This window comes from Leopardus geoffroyi, chromosome C2 (assembly GCF_018350155.1).
Source record: "Leopardus geoffroyi isolate Oge1 chromosome C2, O.geoffroyi_Oge1_pat1.0, whole genome shotgun sequence".
NCBI lineage: Eukaryota > Metazoa > Chordata > Mammalia > Carnivora > Felidae > Leopardus > Leopardus geoffroyi.
The window spans coordinates 95214245-95233601 of record NC_059333.1 but is presented as its reverse complement, the minus strand read 5'-3'; the positions used below and the strand labels follow the sequence as shown (position 1 = coordinate 95233601).

Below are 19357 nucleotides of genomic sequence, written 5' to 3'. Positions count from 1 at the left end.
ATCCAATTATTTCTACTCTCGATGGGAAAACCTGCATTTGTCAAGCCCTTCAACTGTAATACTTCACCAAAATCTGGTCTTATTGTTTTTATATTACTGGCATAAATTAGCATATGTCAACATATCTTAAGGAAAAATAATATTGGCTTAAAAAAAGTCATAAATCAATTCTCATAAAATTGTTTGATTGTACCAAAAGCTGGTCTTAGAGCCACTAAGAGAGTATGAAAGTATTACAGGAAGCAAATGAAGTAATTTGATGAAACTGAGCAAATGGAATGAAACCTCATTTGATCAATACTCCTTCTGGGGAGCAGACAAAAATGAAGGCTTCTGATGGCTTTGAGCCTAAACAGAATTAGGTTTCTTAAATTACCATGTAACTGTGGAGCATACCTCCTACCAGGAATCTTACTCTTCTACTCTGCAGAGAAGGAACACATTAAAAATAGTCTTATTTGGGGGCACCTGGCTGGCTCAGTTGGTTAAGTGTCCAACTCCTGATTTTGGCTCAGGTCATGATCCCAGGATTGTGGGATCAAGCCCCTCATCAGGCTCTATGCTGAGCAAGGAGCCTGCATGAGATTCTCTCTCTCTCCCTCTGTCCCACTGTCCCTCTCCTCCCTTTTCTAAAATAAAAAAAATAGTCTTATTTTCATAGAATGGGGTGTTTCGAGTCACATTTTAGAGTTTGTGCCCTCCAAATGTGAAAGGAACCCAAGGCACAAGCTTTACCCATTCTACTCACAGGTCAAAGGCAAAGAGGTCATGAGTTCTCAGGAAGTGATTCTGAATAGTACTGAAAAATTGTAGGTCAAAAAAGAACTGTCTATATGAGAATAGCTAATATTTATTAAGTATGACTATATCCTAGACATTGTATTAAATATTTCAATGCATTATCTCACTTAACCTTTGTAACAATGCCAGGCAGTACTAATTACTATTATATCCCCTCTCCTATTTTAAAGATGAGAAAACTGGGATGAAGTTCACATAACTCTTCAGGGGGTCAGAATTTGTTGGAGAGCTAGAATTTGAACTAGTCTGAGTCTGGAAAAGACAGGCCCATAGAAAAATAAATTTCCCTCTTAGAGAAATTGGCCTTTAATGGTTGCATGTCTGACACACCTCTCTAAAATGTCCCCATTACAATTTTAACTTCCTGGAGTGGAAGGCCACTATTAATAAACAGCAGTTGAAAAATCAGTCCTGGAGCTTTTTGACCTTGACTTACCTATTTCTCTCATGCCTGGTTCCTCCAGCTTGGGCTGCCCTCCCAGCCCCTTGGGTTCTGACAAACACCCCATCCCCTTCCACCCACTCACAACTGGAGATGGGTCTCCTTTTTTATTGTTTTGTTTTGCTCGGAATTTTTATTTATTTATTTTTCAGTGCTATAATAATTTTGTATTCAATCAAAATAGGCAATGAAGCTTTATTTCCTATTCAGCACTTCAAGGGAAAATAGTTTGGTCCTCAAACATTCAGCAATGTATCTTTGTTTTAAATCGAAGGATAGTTGACATGCAATATTTCATTAGTTTCAGGTGATGGGCCTCCTTTTTGGCTTCGCCTCATAGCCTCCTACTCTGGAGTCTAACCTGATCGCACATTTCCCTGACTCCCTGAGGCCAGCAGCCAAGAAGGAAGGCTTCCCTTGAGCCTTCACTGAGGATTTCCCCTCCTGCCTCAGCCCCCTGCTGCTCCTACCTCTCCAGTCTTGACTCCTGCAATGCTTACCACCCACCCCACACACCTGCTTGCACCTCGCCACATTACGGATGGTAACTGCAGAGGCAAAGAAGGGAAATTCAAATAAAAGGAGAGCACACTCTGTCCTGTGGGGCCCACCACCCTCCAATGCTCCACCTGGCTTGGAAGAACAGAGGAGAATGGTGTTGAGGATGGAAAAGAGGAAAATCATGTCGCCAGTTGTGTCCCACCGTCGGTGCCTGGTCTTCCCCTTTACTCTCCATGGCTGCGCGCTCAGGGCTCACCTTACCAGCCCTATACTGCCTCCTCACCATCAGCCCTCCCCTTTCCTCCACTGACCCTCCTGCCCTCCACTCGGGGAGGACTCATTCTGTCTGTCCTCTGGATCTTTCCCTTTCCTCCCCATACTTCAACCTTCCCCAACTCCCCATCCAACCAGGCACAAAGCTTGCCCCAGACCACGTGAATTTTCTGCTTAGTCAGGATGCTAGTTAAGGAAGTCCGAGTCTCTATTTGAACAACCAGGATACGGCCCCAGGACCCCAAGTTTGAACTCATGTTCTTTCCATCGATGCCATGAAAAGATAGTGTGGTAGAACAGCCAGAGCCATAAGAAATAAGAGTTTTTCAATCTATAAAATAAAGAAGTACATTAAATGATCCTCCAGCTCAAAATTCAATGTTCCAAATAGCAAGTCTGGCATCTCTGTGACTATAAGAAAATTCATTCTGACTTCTGAGCTAAATTCTAAATGAGCCTCAGAGCACAAAAACTTAAATGCTGAAGAGTGCCAGTATACAAAAATGTCAACCAAATGATTTTTTTTTTTAGGTTGTCTTCTGTAGATTTTTAGCCTTCAAAACATGAATATTCATTTGAACTAAGAAAATCACTTGTCATATTAAACCACTTCATAGTATTACTCAACATGTCTCTTTGTTAGTGCCTGGAAGAGGTAATATTCCTTACAGTTCTATCCTTTCATGAAGATTCCATTTCACAGGCTCAATCCATTGATGCCTACAGGCTATGAGCTCAGAGGCAGGCCTTCACACTAAAGAATAATGCAGGTCCATCTGAAACCCCCATGGTCACCTCCAAATATATCAAGAGCCCATGACTCGCTCCGTCTTTTGTTTCCTTTGCCGAAATACAAATGTGCTTCTAACCTTTTTCTCCTCGCTTTTTCTTTGTTCTGTCAATATGGTCCTTGAGTTGAATGCGGACCTGTCGTTCATTAGGTTGGTCTCGTATAAATGGATGCTTCATCAATTGTTCTGTTGCTGGTCGCTGGCTGTGATTCTTTACCAAGCAGCTCTCAATAAATGACTGGAATTTTTTTGACCTGCCAAACAAAAGAGATGAACCCACAGATAAAAAGACCATCCAAAGAGAAAGCAAAATTCTATTTCTCCAAAATGCTAGAATAAAAAAAAAAAAGAAGAAAATAGGTTCAATTAGCCAACATAGGAATCAACCAATTACAAAGTAGGTCTAGACCTTTATTAGGCACATGGGGTTCAAAGACATCATCACCATCAACACACAGTTCAGGCAATGTATGGGAGTTACGTGCATAAAAGCATTTTTGCACAGTTTGTATGTAATATCACACAAGAGACCAAAAGGAATGAGAGAAGAGAAAGACCTTGGTGAAAAGTGTATCTGGAAGGTCTATTGTAATGAGGGAACAAGAGCTGAGACTTAAAGAATGAATAGGAAACCGGGGCGCCTGGGTGGCTCATTCAGTTGAGCATCTGACTTTGGCTCAGGTTATGATCTCACAGTTCGTGGGTTCGAGTCCCATGTCGGGCTCTGCGCTGACAGCTCAGAGCCTGGAACATGCTTTAGATTCTGTGTCTCCCTCTCTCTCTGTCCCTCCCCCACTCAAGCTCTCTTTCTCTCTCTCGCTCTCTCAAAAATAAATAAACATTAAAAAAAAAAAAAGAATGAAGAGGAAGTCACTTTCAGGAGAGAGTTCAGGGAGGCAAGAAATAGTGAAAAACTAAGGACTGGGCTGAGCACACTATATGTCAGGGGAACTGAGATGAGTTGTCTAAATGATGCAGAAAATGCAAGCTGGGGGGAGGACATAAAATCAAGCTTGTATAGATAAAGAGGAGTACATTTGTAGAAATGAGAAAGATTCTTATGTGGTAAAGTGAGCTTGGTTAGGCAAATTTTTTAAATGGTAATTTAAAAATTACTTTTGAACTTTGCTCTCCAATTAATAAGAACAGAATGTATGTGTATGTTTGCTATCAACCCAAGGACTTGGAAACTTAGGAACTAAGTTCATATCCAGAAACGAATTTACCTCCCGCTAGACAGGCACTGTTTCCTCAAAGATAAACCCCGTGCCTCACACAGGGGAGGGGAGAACTGGTGAGGGATAATATACCAAGGAATAGGGCAGCAAGTCCACAATGTGGGAGAAATTAACAGTGGACTTCAGCTATGATTCATGAGTTGGGCATGTATGTTCTTGCTGCATTCCAAGAAATTGTCCAGCCTCATAAATAATTACTTCACAACTATATAGCATGCCTTTCTGATGTGCTACATTGGCATCTTGGCACATGATGGGCAGAGACCTTAGTGGAACTCTGGTCACCCTCTTTGTGGCCCCCACCCTGCTCAGAGCAGGTGGGAATCCATTTTGTGCTCTCCGTCGCCCTCCTGTGGAGTGCTGTGGAATAACAGGAGCGGATCCCAGGAGCAAGCTTTCCTGTCTCCCAGCGGACCCTACCCACAGAATTCAGGCTTGAAAGCTGTCTTCACCACACAGAACACAATGGTGAACATGTTATTCAAGATCCAAACACAAGAGGGCACTGGCATATGCACCACTCTGCATTTCTGCCTAGGTCAAAGCAGTTTCTCGTTCCATGTTTTTGAAGGACTGCATTATTAATACTTTTTTCTAAGCTAAGTTCATGCTTTTACATTATTTTACATAGAAGCATATGTACCCTGCTATGCTTGGGGTCACCGCAGGATCAATCGGGATCGGCCACCCCGTGGCCTGTGGAAGATAGTGACAACAGCGTGGATACTCTATGTACCTCCTCGTATGTCCTTCAGCCTGTAGCCCTGCTTCCTCCACACTGTTGTTCTCCAAGACCACTGGTGTGCTGTTGGTATCCTGAGCACACTTACTTGCCCTCACATGTCTGATGAATGAATGAATGCAGGAATGGTTATCACATGTAAGTTCCGGACAAATGCTGTAAAATGGCTACCATCAAATCTGTGCTTGTGAGGCACAGAGAGGGAGGTTTGGAGAGGAGATAGTATTGAATATGCTTTCTTTTTCAGGTCCATGAGACAAATCTGTAGAGGCACAATTGTGATATCATCTAAGGAGAGACTTTGCAAAAAACAAAACAAAACAAAACAAAACAAAACAAAACAAAACAAAACCATCATGGGATAATGGACTGTCCTAAGGAATAAATAGAAGAGAATGAGGTTGACCTGCATAAAGAGATAGACAAATTCCACATGGCGCTCTTCTAGGTAGAAAATCAGTATTAAAAACATGAAAACAAAAACAAATTAAGACGGGGAGCTGTTAAATATTCATGATAAATGCAAATGAAAGCTGTTTTTTCTGCTTGCAACTAGAAGGAAGTGCTTTTTATAAAGTGCTCAGCTATTAATTAGAGGGTGATAAATAAAGAAATCACACCCAGTTTAAAAATGAGATGCAGACTCGATAAACTGTATGTTCCATTCCCCAGTACTGACACCCAAAAAAAGTCAGTGGCACCTCTAGGGTAAGAGAGTGTTCAAAGAGTTCCGCGGAAGCAGCTGTGGCTCACAGGCCACTTTCCAGGATCTCTTCCGGTGGGAAGGAACCTTCAGGAGAATAACCTTGAGCCCAAAGATTGGGCCAAGATGTGTAGAACTGCAATCCTGGCAATGTATCTGACGTCTTCTTCAAATGGAACAGTTTGTAGAGAAAATAATGCTTACTTAAAATAAATCTTCAAAGGAAAGATTCATTGTCTCTTATTTAAGTTAGTGTGACCAAAGAATCAATATGCTTAATTACACATTTAATTTAAAGTAAAAACCCTTCCCTATGTTGAACACCACTTGACTGTTTGCTGAGCGGTCTAATGGGTTTAAAGTACATTTATATAACTTTATTGTTTGAATCTCTGCTGCCGGTAATTTAGTTCTGTCTATTAAAAAAAATGCCCGAGATTAGTAATACTAATTTCCCCAGGGGTGGCCTGGAGAGATAAATGTTAATGTTTGGTGCTTACAGTCTGAGGCCCTGGTTCTAATACCAGCATCACCAAACACTTTATCTTCCCAGAGTTTTCCTGTTTATATATTCAATTGTGTTAGAGGAATTAAAAACGCCTGAAAGATTATTACATTAATCACTGTAACCAGTCAGGCTGAAGTTTCTGATAATTGCAGGACTCCCTAAATGCAATTTGAGCTTTAGAATTTGCATTTTCCCAGAACTACCCTTTCTCTCTAATTTGGGCTCCGTCGCTTACTAACTGTGAGACTTTGGGCAGATTATTTAACGTCTCTGTGCCTCAGTTGCCCTGGCTGCAAACGGTGGGATCGTTAGAATTTATCTCAAATGACTGTTGTGATGATCCGATGAATTGCTTCATATAAAATACTTAGCACGGTGTCTGACATGTCATAGACGCCATATGTACGCTTGCTGTTATTGTTACTACTATTACTTTCATTGTGTTTTCAACGTCCTGCCACCTCTGAACATCACCAGGCTTAACCAACAGCAGTATCTGCCCTCAGAGCTGGGGGCAGAAACAGAAGTTGAACTGAATAGGTCAGTGTTCTTAAAGGGAATTAATTTCACATATATTTGGTTTAGATATGCTCACAGAGTCAACGAGACCACTATCTCCAAGGAGACTGTGCAAAAAAGGTTAATTGTAAAAGCTGTGGAACAATTTTTGTTTTGATTTCAATGAAGCCTGAAGTCACATGGTCTACTAGCAAATTCAGTTAATTTGAAGTATTTTCTGATGTTTGCTTTCTATTATGATTTTATTTAGAACACACATACACAAATAACTTTGTCAGTTCTTAAAGAACAAAAATGCCTAACAATCCACCAAGAATCAGAGCTGTTGTTTCATAAAATAACAGTAGTGACTGTAAGGGGTTCAGGGCTGTGGCTCCAGCAATGAAAACTCTGGGACTCTGGATAAGCCAGTTAACATCACCAGGCCTCTAGTCTTCATCTGGGGCACAAATGGGCCGGACCAAGGAACCTCATGTCTCTCCCCAGTGATAAGCAGTTACGATTTTCCTAATGATCTCAATGAAACACTTCTTTGCCTGTGTGCAATCTTTGCATTTGAAGAGCAAGGAAAAAGAAAAAGACCAGTTGTCTGTTACAGGAATGAAATCATCCCCGTCTTTCTCCAGAAACTCCTGCAGGAACCTGCAGCACTGAGTAGGGCAGGGGAGCTGGTCTGAGCACGGTGGGAAGATAAGGGAGGAGGAAATGTGTTGAAGGAGATGGTTCACCCACGTGGGTGGAATCTGACCACGTAGAGAGACGGGAGGAAATGGGAGTCCCAACTTATTACGCATTTGCTGGTGGTGACATGGAGACAGCGGCCGAGAGATGCCTGGTCTCCTCTAATTCAGCTGAGGTTGTAATCCTCCCTGAGATCTAATTATCGAATGGCTGGACTGGAGCCCTGACTGCATGACCTCCTTGCCATGGAGGCCTCTCCTCATCTCGCTGACGTGGGAGGGAAGGGCCGGGTTCTAGCAAGTGGACTGCTCTCCTTTACTCCACAATGGAAGGGGCAAAGAACCCTGCTACTGCCCTTCTTTCCCTAATATTAAGGCACAGGAAAAAACTGTTCAACTAAGAGACCAGTATCTCATTCTCTATTACTCTAAGCTTGAACTTCAGAGGCCAGATGGTGCAGGTGGGAGAATGGGGGTTACAAACTTAGAAAATTAGAAGACTGTACAGCCTTGCACAAGGCTCATAACCTACCCAAGCCGTAGTGTTACAGCAAGAGAAGGATGACTCAGAGCATCTGCCTGGCAGGGTTGTGGGTAAAATTAAATTTATATAGATCTTAAACTTACACACACACACACACACACACACACACACACACACACACACACACAAATTACTGAGTCTACAGCATGCATATATGCCTTATATGTCCTGTATGTTGTAGATTCAGCAAGTTAGGTGGAAATGACCCTCAACTGAATGCATATAATAAAGAGTTTATGGCCCATCTCTACCACAATGGCACCCCCACACCCACTTTGGTAGTATTTTGATATACACGCTGCGAACGGTGCACTTCATCTGATAATTCATTAGGCAGAGAATAAAAGAACATTTTGGAGTTTTGTTTCTTTTGACGGGTGGGGAGAGGGATCCTCTCCCTTGAAAAATAAAAGGAAAATAAATAAAATTTTCACTTCCTCCCAAGCACTAGGGCATGTTAAAACCCTAACTGATTTGAAATATGTTTTAAATGTTTATTTAGTTTTTTGAGAGAGAGAGACAGAGTGCCAGTGGGGGAGGGTCAGAAAGAGAGGGAGACACGGAACCCAAAGCAGGCTCCAAGCTCTGAGATGTCAGCACAGAGCGCGACGTGGGGCTCGAACTCACAAACTGCGAGATCATGAGCTGAGCCGAAGTTGGACGCTTAACCGACTGAGCCACCCAGGTACCCCGTTTTTTCTCTTTTAATTCCTAACTTATTGCAAATCACTTTGGGCCTGGTCATTCAGGAAAGTACTCTGCAGTGCTCAATATTCTCACTTAAAAACTAGAATTCTGTGCAGAGAGCTGGAAGGCACACCCCACGTCCCGTGGCGGGGGGCTGCATTACCGTCTTATAAAGGCCGGGTTCTGAGTGAGAAAGAGCACTTGGGCAGAGCCTTTGTTTCCCCACTCACTCTCAGATAGCCACGTCATTTCCCCCTCCCCTCTCTAACAGTGTGGGTCTCGAGCTCCTGACTGGCTTTCCTTTGGAGTCAGGGAGGGTGTGGAGGGAGGCTGGGCAAGATGGAGGCCTGGCCTCCTCACTGTCCCCGGACTGTCCCCGTTCCCTGCAGCACCATCAGATATAGCTCCTGTTGTCAAAGGTTTGACGCAGAAAAGTCAGCCTGTATTTTCCTCGAAGTCTGTATTTCTCAAAGAAGGCCAATACAGAGTTGAACTTTTTGGAGCAGGGGCAAAGAAAATTAAAACTGTAGGGCAGAGGCTGTTTACTCGCTTCTCTAGCGAGCCAGAAAGGTCAGACAGAGGGCAGTGCGAGCTCCGTATAAGAGGAAAACAGGACAAGTATGGTGGCCCAGTGACTCCCACTTCTCAGTCGGGGAGAGGTGGTGATGGGCAGAAAAGAACACCTGGTGTCACACCTTTGCACAAAAGGCCGGAAACCTAAAGGTAAAGCTCAATCGCCAGATTTTTCAAAGTTGGCAATTAATACAAATGTTCCTGAAACACGGGGTGTGGCCACGCTGTGTTGAGCACACATAACACATGTGTGGATGGCCAGTTTGACTCCTGTGGGTGGAACTCTGGAAATGTCTGTCCAGGAGCAGTTCTGGGAGAGGGAAGGGGAGGAGGGAACAGGCAAGTGAAGTCCACCCTTTACAGTGTGTGTGTGTTGGGGGGAGGAGGGGAGGGAGGCCTGGCACCAAGGACAAGCAGAAAGCAAGCAGAGGGCTTTGTAGTGCTACTGATGCTTCCAGAGATGGAACTGAGCTGACTGCTCTCCCGAGGAAGTCTGTTCCGGGGAGAAGGGAGGAAGCAGGGCTTCCGGGCCCCACTGATCATGTGCCATACAGGTACCCAATGGAAGGCTGTTGCTGGGGAGAGAACGGCTATCACACAGCGACCCTCCAGAGTGAGAACGAGGAACAGGGGTTGCTCTGCCCCTTGTTGCCAATAGCAACTCTCATGCTCTGTTCTTCTTCTGCAACTCGGGGCTGCCAGTCCTTTCTGGCTGTTTTCCTCTCTTCTCTGGGCAGTATGCCTTCCCCTTGTCACACCGGGGTTGCTATGTCATTACTAGGTGGCTGGTATTAATTAAGCTGCTCTCTGTATAGCAGAGGAAAGCTGTGAGTGGGTAAGGGAGGAATATGAGGGTCCCCGTCAAGGGTGATCATGAAGTACTGTGAAAAGGGACAGAGAGGTCTTGAACCTTCATGTTCTAACTGCCCAGAACATGCCTCTAGAAAAAGACAGGAGATCACAAGTAGCCTAGGAAATGATCCCAGGGCAAGGGTGTATCAAGATCCACCATACATACAGGGGAAAGAAAGGACCAACGGATTCTTGTTATGCAATAATAAGATACAAAGACCCTGATGTAAGTAGGCAAAAAAGGCGAAAGTCCAACATCTGGCCTAACCTGCAGAACTGTGTGTCTCAAACTTGAGTCAATTGTATACTATCAGCACAATTTTTAGTCATATTCCTACACCACCCATACTAGTATCCACTCGGCATTCTTCTTTAAAAAAATATTTTTAACGTTTTATTTATTTTTGAGACAGAGAGAGACAGAGCATGAATGGAGGAGGGGCAGAGAGAGAGGGAGGCACAGAATCGGAAGCAGGCTCCAGGCTCTGAGCCATCAGCCCAGAGCCCGACGCGGGGCTCGAACTCACGGACCGCGAGATTGTGACTTGAGCTGAAGTCGGCCACTTAACCGACTGAGCCACCCAGGTGCCCCTCGGTATTCTTCTTTTAATTAGGCCAATTTCTTAAGTGAATCAGTTTATTAAACGGGAAGGTTGTACCACTACCCAACTTAAGAAGCCAATATCACTTGCCATAAAGAGAAAGCAGCGGTAAAAGCAAATACTTACAAATATTTATGCACAGACCAATAAAATCATCTTTCATACTGCCAAGTATGTGTGTGTACTTACAGAATTGCCATCTTAAAGAATAGAAGAAAAGTCGGCCCACCGAACCAGCTGACTCTCGGAACTATCGCCCTCTCTGATAAGATGTTTTGTGCAGCCAGGAAGGATACTTCTTGAGGTAATAAATCAATGTTATTTCTGGGGCTCCACTACTCACTTTAGCTAACAGTTCCTTACCTGGAAGGTGTGGTGATAAAGACTTGTGCAAACAGTAGGTACTTAATAGGTGCCTTAAGAGGAGTGATAGTATATGGAAAAGCACTCACTAAGTCTTGGTTTATGTTAGTCTACTCATGGAGCCGGACCTACGGATTTGAGCTCATCCAACAGAGCATCACAGGAAACCCTTCAATCTGCAAAACACTGAAGACCAAACTCACCACTTCTTAGACTTCAGGCGAGGTGCTGGGTTCCGGGGAATGAGGAAGAGGGCTCTCATGGGGTGCATGTCACAGAGAGCTGCAAGAGACCAAAACAAAGGGCAATTCAGGTTAGGAGGCCAAATACAGGCCAAGCCCACCCTAGCTGTGCAGCTCATGCTACCGAGTGGCTCCCAGTCGCACATGCCCCGTGAGCAGAGTCAGAGGACTACAAAGCTTCTGTTTGTGGAGCACTTAAAAGAGCTGGTGTCTCATAAAATACACATCTCAACTAGACATTGTTAACATTTCTACTTGTACTTCATATTTTTTTAAATTTTTTTTTCAACGTTTATTTATTTTTGGGACAGAGAGAGACAGAGCATGAACGGGGGAGGGGCAGAGAGAGAGGGAGACACAGAATCGGAAACAGGCTCCAGGCTCTGAGCCATCAGCCCAGAGCCCGACGCGGGGCTCGAACTCACGGACCGCGAGATCGTGACCTGGCTGAAGTCGGACGCTTAACCGACTGCGCCACCCAGGCGCCCCTCTACTTGTACTTCATATTTAAGAAAAGTACATTACAGGGCCAAAACCTCTGCTTTGCTATAAATAACCATCGGAGATTCAAAGTAGACAACATCAAGATAACAACTACAATGGAGATGGTAGGTTATTTTTAATCTGTAAAAGCCTAAGTCATAAAATGAAAGATGAATGGTCTATTTCTTATATACCAAAGGCCCATACAAACGCAATGCTATGTACATAGATTTTTAGAGTATAAAGCACTAGGCCAGAACACCTTTCTGTCTGTATTTCTAAATATCCTGATGGCTTTTCAGGTTTCATGATATGCTTATCATTTGTTTGTTTGTTTGTTTGTTCATTTGTTTCTTTGCTGGCCCCAGAAAGAACAGAGAGATCAAGGCAAAGAGGGTCTGGTAGAAAAGTCATTAAAATATCTCAACTTGTAAACATGGCATTATGGTTTATAGAGAAAGGACTCATGCGTCCTTATTTTAATCAAAATATTTCACAGGTTTACTTTTCAAACATCAGGGGGTATCCTTTCCTTTGTGCCCAGAATATGAATATATTTTCTCTAAAAGCTAAAGGATTCTGTGGGTAGAAGTTTATTTTCAGCCCCCTCTACTACTCATCAAGAATGACAATATGGTTTTCAGACTGCAATACACTATTCTTCTGGTTCATAAATGCCTATTAGCATTGTGAATGAAGGGAATTTTGTCATCAAACACTCCAAATCAATCACGCTTACAGATGAATCCTACCAACTCTAGAGTGAGAAATCAGACTATGATAACGTGAAGATAAAAAGTCATATAAACAAAACGACCTGCCATGCACAGACGGGGCCTGTTTTGGTTCGGGTCCCCCACAAAGCAGACACCAAGGCAGCACTAAGCATGAGAAGGTATTACCAGGGGAAACTCCTGCCTGGAAGGAAGTAGGGACGGAGCCAGGGAAGGCTGGGAGAGTTTTCAGATTGCTCTGCATGTCTGATCAGAGTGAAAGGAAGAGGCAGAAAAAGTAGGTGGAAGTGTGCTGCCTGAGCAAACTAAGCAGTGAAACTAAGGAGTGAGAGTTGCCTACAAAGGCATCCTGTGCCCTCGAGAAAAAGTTCTGTCTTATATCCCTGCCAGGCTGGGTCACTGATGCGGAGGGCTTTGTGGGGCGGTGGGTAGAGCAGTGGCAGCGGAGGCCCCTTGGTGAGTTGCACTTCCCGTAGGGAAGCCTGTGGGGCACATGCTCACAGCCAGCACAGGACTGGTGGAGGCACTCTGCAGTACCAATACTGCAGAGCTCAAGGAACAGCAGAGGTTCCCCAGATAGCCAGAGCCCTGGCCACTCTGCCTTGGACCTCAAAATCTAAACGTCAGTACTTTATTAGGAGGGAAAGCAACTGAGTATGCAAGTGTCTGCATAAGCCGTGCACTGGAAATCAGTTCTGACTTTTTGTTAAGTTGGAGTTTCTAGTCTGTGTGAATTGGCCCCAGTTTTGCGTTAGGCGAAGGGCAGTTCAAGAAGAAACTACACACTGAATCGGTAAAATAAACAAGATCCCCGAGTTGTCTCCCTTTTCTTTCTTGTTTCCTCTAAACACGAGATCCTCACACCGCTCTGAGATGAATGGATTCCTGGTTGATTTAAGATGACTTTGCTTTCTAAATATGCCAGCTCGAACCCACACCGGGCTCGGTGTAGCAGAAGAAAAGCTACTACAGAGCCTGGCAAGGAAGTGTCGCTCAGTCCCTGCAGAGCAGACCAGCAACAGATTTCACCCAGAGGAAGGTACTTACGGGGAGCGCCTTCTGCCATCTCGATAGCGGTGATTCCCAAAGACCACAAGTCACTCTGAAAAAGATAGAAGGCATAGACACGTGCATAAATGCAGTCAACAGACAAGAACTTGGTTAAGCCCGGTAATCGCTCCAGAACTGCCTGTAGAAAAGCCATTCAGTCATCTCTTTATGAACCTATTTTGCTCACTAAGCCTAAAAGCAAGAACAGCTTTTTTCACTCTTCATGGGTAGTATCTCTCACAGTATTTCCGATACATGGTGAGTTTCCAGTAAATGTATGAAAAATGAATATAATGTCTCAAAAATTAATTGATCACCAAAATTTATCTGTCGATTGAACCCTATGAAATTGGTGCTGTTTTAATGTGTTTATTGAGGTAGAATTATCATACAATTAACTGCCTATATTTGAAGTCTATCATTTGCAAAGGTTTGACATGTATGCACCTGTGAAACCGTCATCACAATCAACACTGTAGATATACCCCTCCCCCATGCCAAAGGGTTGCACGTGCTACTCTGGCGTCGCCCCTCCTGCCCTTGCTATCTCCTGACCCAGTTCTGCTTTCTGTCACTATGGATTAGCTGGCATCTTCTGAAGTTTTATATAAATTAAATCATTCCATTTCTTTCACGAACATAATGGATTGAGGTCCAGCCTTGTTGCAGTATATATGAGTAACTTCATTCCTTTTCATTGCCAACTAGCGTTCTATTGTGCGGTTACATTACAATTTGTTTATCCATCCGCTTGTTGATGGACAGTGTTTCCAGTCTGAGCTATTGCACATAAAGCTGCTACAGACACTCATGTACAAGTCTTCATCCGGACATACGCTTCTGTTTCTTTTGTGTAAACACCTAGGTGTGCAACGGCTGAATCATATAGTAGGTACATGTTTGTTTAGTCGATTGTTTTAGACCTACAAAAACAGCAATTTCATATGGCTTAACCAAATCAGATAAGGACAAAGAAACTTTTGGGTTGTATCTGCATGTATCTCCAGGGCCTAGATGGGAGCCAGGCAACAGTGGCAAGTACTTGGTATGTCTGTTGAATGAATGAATGAACAATAGCTTCCATCTTGTAAGTAGACAATATGTAAAATAGAAAGTCTGCACTGTTGTATTCTTTCTTATGATGAGACTGACTTTTATGTTCTCATTGGAATTTTCGAGGCTAACGTCTCCGTCCCTGCCTATGCAATCTCTGTCTGTAGCAGTATGCTTCTCCCCCACTCTGCGTCCATGGCTCAGTTGTCTCTGAGGAGCATAGGAAGGAGCAAATCAAAAGAAAGGGAAAACCAGGTTAGGAAACCCCAGAAGAGATGCTTGCTGCTTCAGTGTCCTGGTGGATGGGTAAGAAAACACAGTGTGAAATTTGGTTCAGTGGCCTACAATCCTGATGAAGACTTTCATCCTCCTTTTCTTTTCAATATAACCTGCGTTTTGTATGTTATTCCAAATTCTCTCCCGGAACCTCACTCAGATTACCGAGGTCAAAGTTCAGTGTCCGTGCTCTTCCCATCAGACACGTGTCAAGGCCGCATGAGAGGAATCACACCTGGAAAAGGACTATGAAATCCATGCTGGGCCATTACCCAGGACTAAACTTCTCCGTATCTGGTGAGTGACACCCAGGTGTGTTCAGTATTTGGACCGAGGCCTGCACATAAAGGCAGAAGGCTTTCTGGGGGGCGGGCCTAGCCTCTTGCCTGAAGTATAATCTGCTTTTATTTATTTATTTATTTATTTATTTGAGAAAGAAAGAAAAAGAGTGTGTGTTTGCATGAGTGGGGGAGGGGCAGAGGGAGAGAGAGAATCCTAAGGGGTCTCCACACCCCAGCACAGAGCCAGCACGGAGCCCCACGCGGAACTCAGTCTCAGGACTGACTGTGCGATTATGACCTGAGCCAAAATCAAGAGTTGGATGCTTAAGAGACTGAGCCACCCAAGTGCCCCAAGTGTAATCTACTTTAGAGTAGGTGGCTAGGGCCCATGCTAACCCCATACTAGGACCAGAAAGGGGTTCTTTTAATGCATGAGCCCATCAATCAGTTCACGTGATACAAGTTCTCAGTTCAACTTGGGATAATAACACACCTGCACGATACCACTGTTCGCAGACTGGTAGGTCACTTCTCTGCATAGAACACAACTCTTCTCCTTTCACTTTGTTATATTTCAAGATGTATTCTGAGTTGTCATTAGACACACACACACACACACACACACACATACACACACACACACGTTTGCATAGCCCAGCAAGTGACTGAGTTTTCCCGCAGGCTCCTGGCCTTGTGGAGCTAATAAGGAAGGCCCAGCCTGCCATTACAGGCTGTAACCGATAAAGTTGAAAACACGGCTCTCTTGTACCTGGGGGTTTATGGTTGATTAACACAGACAATCATTTGAGAACATGACAAAAACACTGAGTCACTCGCTGTGCAGGAGGCATTCAACAGGAAACACAGCAAGAATAGGCTGGAAATGGTGGTTTGTGCTATTCTGATAGGATTTTAATATCTCCAGGTCTTGCTGGTTCTACCATTTCCCTTACATCCCCAGAAATCAAGTGTTTCTGTAGTGTGAAATGAAGTACAAATATAAAGGTGGTGGCCAGGTACCATGTCTCTAAGTGCCACGGCAGGGTCACATTTAAATGGCCCTCCAGTCTTGGAAGCTTGAGCTGGTTTGAAAGACAACTGAAAGCCAATGCATCTGAAAGGAAATGATGGGGTTGGGGTGAGAAGCGCTCCAGGCCAGTTCTCAGATGGGAAAGAAACAGCTCAGAAAACCCAGGCACATGTCTGCCTCTGGGTCCTTGCTCTAGCTACTCTGTCTGCCTGCAGCCACTACCCTAATTAAGTGCCTGCCACCACCCTCCTCTCCATTATGTCTTTGTTCAAATGCCATGTTCTCAGTGAGGGCCACTGAATCTCCCCCGGGGCACTGCCAGACCCTATCCCCTTTCCCAATTTTGTCCCCTAGGGAACGAATCACCTTCTAACGTCTACTAATTTACTCATCACTAGTTTATATTGCTTTGTGTTCATTGTTTGCACCCCCTGCCTCCAACACACCCAGATTGGATAAAACATAAGGTCCACAAGGCATCAAGGATCTTTGTTCTGTTAACTGGCATATTCCAAGTACCTAAAGCAGCACCTAATAAATAATTGTTGAACGAATGAGCAAACCAAAGGTGCAAACAAATGAAAGATACGTCCTAAGATTGTCAGACTCCTTGTAGATCATCTCCGACCCAGACAAGGGAAAAGGACTTACCCAAGACCCCAGAGCAACTCAGCACCAGGTTTGGGCCAGAGCTGGGTCTTCTGCCCCCTGGGCCACTTTTATTTTTTAACTGTCATCACTACATAAAAACCTGAGTATTCATCTTCTAAATAAAATTTATCAGGGGCCCATAAAATAATTGCTCTAAATTCCCACTTTGTCTACAGGGAACTGAAGGTGCTGGTGACTGAATGCAGGTGCTGAGATTCAGTGAGTCACCCCAAAAACCAAGGCTAGGAAACTGGCCTCAACTTCCCAGAGGCAGAGGGAATAGTCTTTTAAGTCTCAGACAGGCCTGGATTCAAATCCAGGCTCCTATCATTACTACATGCAGAGCACTGCTCAGACCTTAGCTTTCTCACTGTACAACACAGGTCACCGTGACCTGCATGCATGCAGGCATCCTGCCTTGCAAAGGCGTCTGGCACATAGTAAGCTCAAGAATACGAATTTCCTTCTCTCCTGTTAGGTGAGACTGCCTGTGCTTGCCCAATGCACTCTTGTATGATTTCCCCCTCTTGGGTTGTTAGCTAACCCAACAGGCATTTTCAAACCCCATTTCCCTTGCTGCCTCCAGTTCGGAGTATAGGAAAGCTAAACCTGCTTATCCAGACTCCCCTGCAGCCAAGGATGGCAGGTAAGGATGTGACGTAGTTCTGGCCAATAAGACACAGGCACACAACTTCTGGGAGCTTCTGAAACGTTTTGTTCTTCCTGATACAAGTGACAAATACAGATGATGTCCTGACAACTCTTTTCCACTTCTTAGTGCCTTGAATGAAAACATGGTATCTAGAGTTACAGCATCCATCTTGCAACCATGAGGCAATAAGCCAGCAAATGAATTATGACAGGGCAGAATGGTAGGAGCCTGGGGTTTGAATGAATCAATGAGTCACTACACTAACCCTGGACCGCCTTCCTCTAGACTACTGATGATGTAAGAAACAGAACTACAGCCAAAAGCGTCTTTAGTGATAATACGTATACAGCAATAAATTGAGGAAACATATTCTGAGAGCAGGAAAATGGAGAGGTCCCAGTTGTTAGGTGAGCCTGGATTTACCCCCACAGGAAGCAGAAAAAGTCAGCAAAGTGAGAGGTTTCTTTTATTCAGTACATATCACCTCAGATCCCCTCTTAAGTAGCCTTCCCCCAAGTCCCAAAACAACCCCTTCAAACCAGAGGTCACGCCATCCCAAGTCCTGTGCAACCTCTGTCACATGACCAGGCCAGAAACTGCCTCTTCTTTAAGGCCTCATTTGATATCATCATAACGATCTTTTTTTTTTTTCTTTTTTCTTTTCTTTTCTCTTCTTTTTTTTTCTTTTTTCTTTTCTTTTTGCTGGGGTTCTCTTCTTTTCCAAAAGGAACATTTACATTCCTGACCATCCATACCCAGAGCTGCTTGTAAGCTACACTTAACTGCCCCTGCTAGACAGCAATAAACGTCCTTGACGGGACTTGTTTTAAGCCTTTGGATACATTAGCAAGTCCCAAAGACACTTCAGAACTTAAATACGGGAGAAAATGTTCCAATTACAACTGGCAAGACAGATCACAGGAGACGAGAAAGGGAAGAGGGAGGAACAAGATGGGGAGAGAGTCAGGGAGAGATAAGTTTCCTTCGTGGCCATGGTGTGACTCATTTTGGCAGAAGCTGGGTAATTCATTATTCTAGAGGCGCTGCTCAGCCTGGCCTGTGGCATGATTAATAGCCCAGTCCTGTGTGCTTTACAGATAGAACAGAGACAAATTCTAGAGCCTCTGAGAAGGCAAGCACGCAACTTCTGGCTGCTGGGGGGCCCGCTGGCACGCAGGCAACTTGGACACAGCATAAGAGCATCTCTTTTGGGGCTGGGTTGCCCAACACATGAAGAAAAGAGCACTTGCTGATGGCTGACCCCTTCGCGGCACAGTAAAGAGCCCCGTGTGCTTGAAGAGGCAGAAAGAGCTCATGCAGTACAGACAGACAGACCTAGATTTGACTCAGCTCTGACACAACTAGCTTGGTGACCTGGGGCAAGCCACATAATTCCTCTGAGCCCAGTTCCTCACCTATAATGTGAAGAGAACACCTACCTTGCAGGGTTAATACCAGAACTCAATAAGGTGGTATAGGTACAGTGCTCAGCACGTTGACGTGCAAATAGTGGGTATTTAACAAACTCTGGTATGGTTATCATTGACTGGCAGTTCAAGCAGCACACCTGCATCAGGTAAGGTGGCAATGAGCTCTGGTACTTAAGGTACTCAAAGGAGTCACTGGGATGATGTAAGCTTACGGGAAGAAACGGGAAAGGGCGTGTTCTTCCTCCTTCGGCCCTGTGGTCTCTCTTCATGGGCAGAGCCTACTAAGAAGCCAGATGGAGTGCTAGCCCCATTATCCCAAAGCTCAGGGTAGCAAGGTAGTCTAGACTTGACAAGCAATAGCTCAGTGACCGGCACGGCCAGTAGAGTGGACTCTACCAAGTTTCACAGAGCAGAAAACAGTCTTCTGTTTTGTGAGTTATTGTTATTATCTTTGTGGAAATGTTCAAGCTGGAAAAAGGAAATTGTATTTATTGTGTGCGGTCTCTAAGGGAAGCACCTTAGTCCAGAGGCAGAAGTTATGGATAGGCGGATTCTGACTCAAAATAGGCAGACAATTTTGAATCTTAGAGGCAGAGGTTTGAATCTTAGGATACTGCTGGCTTTTTTAGGTTTAAAAAAAAAAGGCCCCAAATGGC

At 44.3% G+C, this 19357-nt stretch overlaps 1 protein-coding gene across 11 annotated transcripts in view; it reads right to left on the bottom strand.

Annotated features, from left to right (window-relative positions):
• Window positions 1–19357, bottom strand: part of TNIK (TRAF2 and NCK interacting kinase) — a 396267-nt gene that overhangs the window by 104216 nt on the left and 272694 nt on the right. For all 11 annotated transcript variants that reach the window (XM_045502990.1, XM_045502979.1, XM_045502982.1 and 8 more), the window contains exons 8-10: window positions 13326–13380; window positions 11023–11101; window positions 2887–3062 (exon numbers count right to left, since the gene is read on the bottom strand). In XM_045502990.1, the coding sequence (XP_045358946.1) occupies window positions 2887–3062; window positions 11023–11101; window positions 13326–13380 (310 nt within the window). The remainder of the gene's footprint in view (window positions 1–2886; window positions 3063–11022; window positions 11102–13325; window positions 13381–19357) is intronic.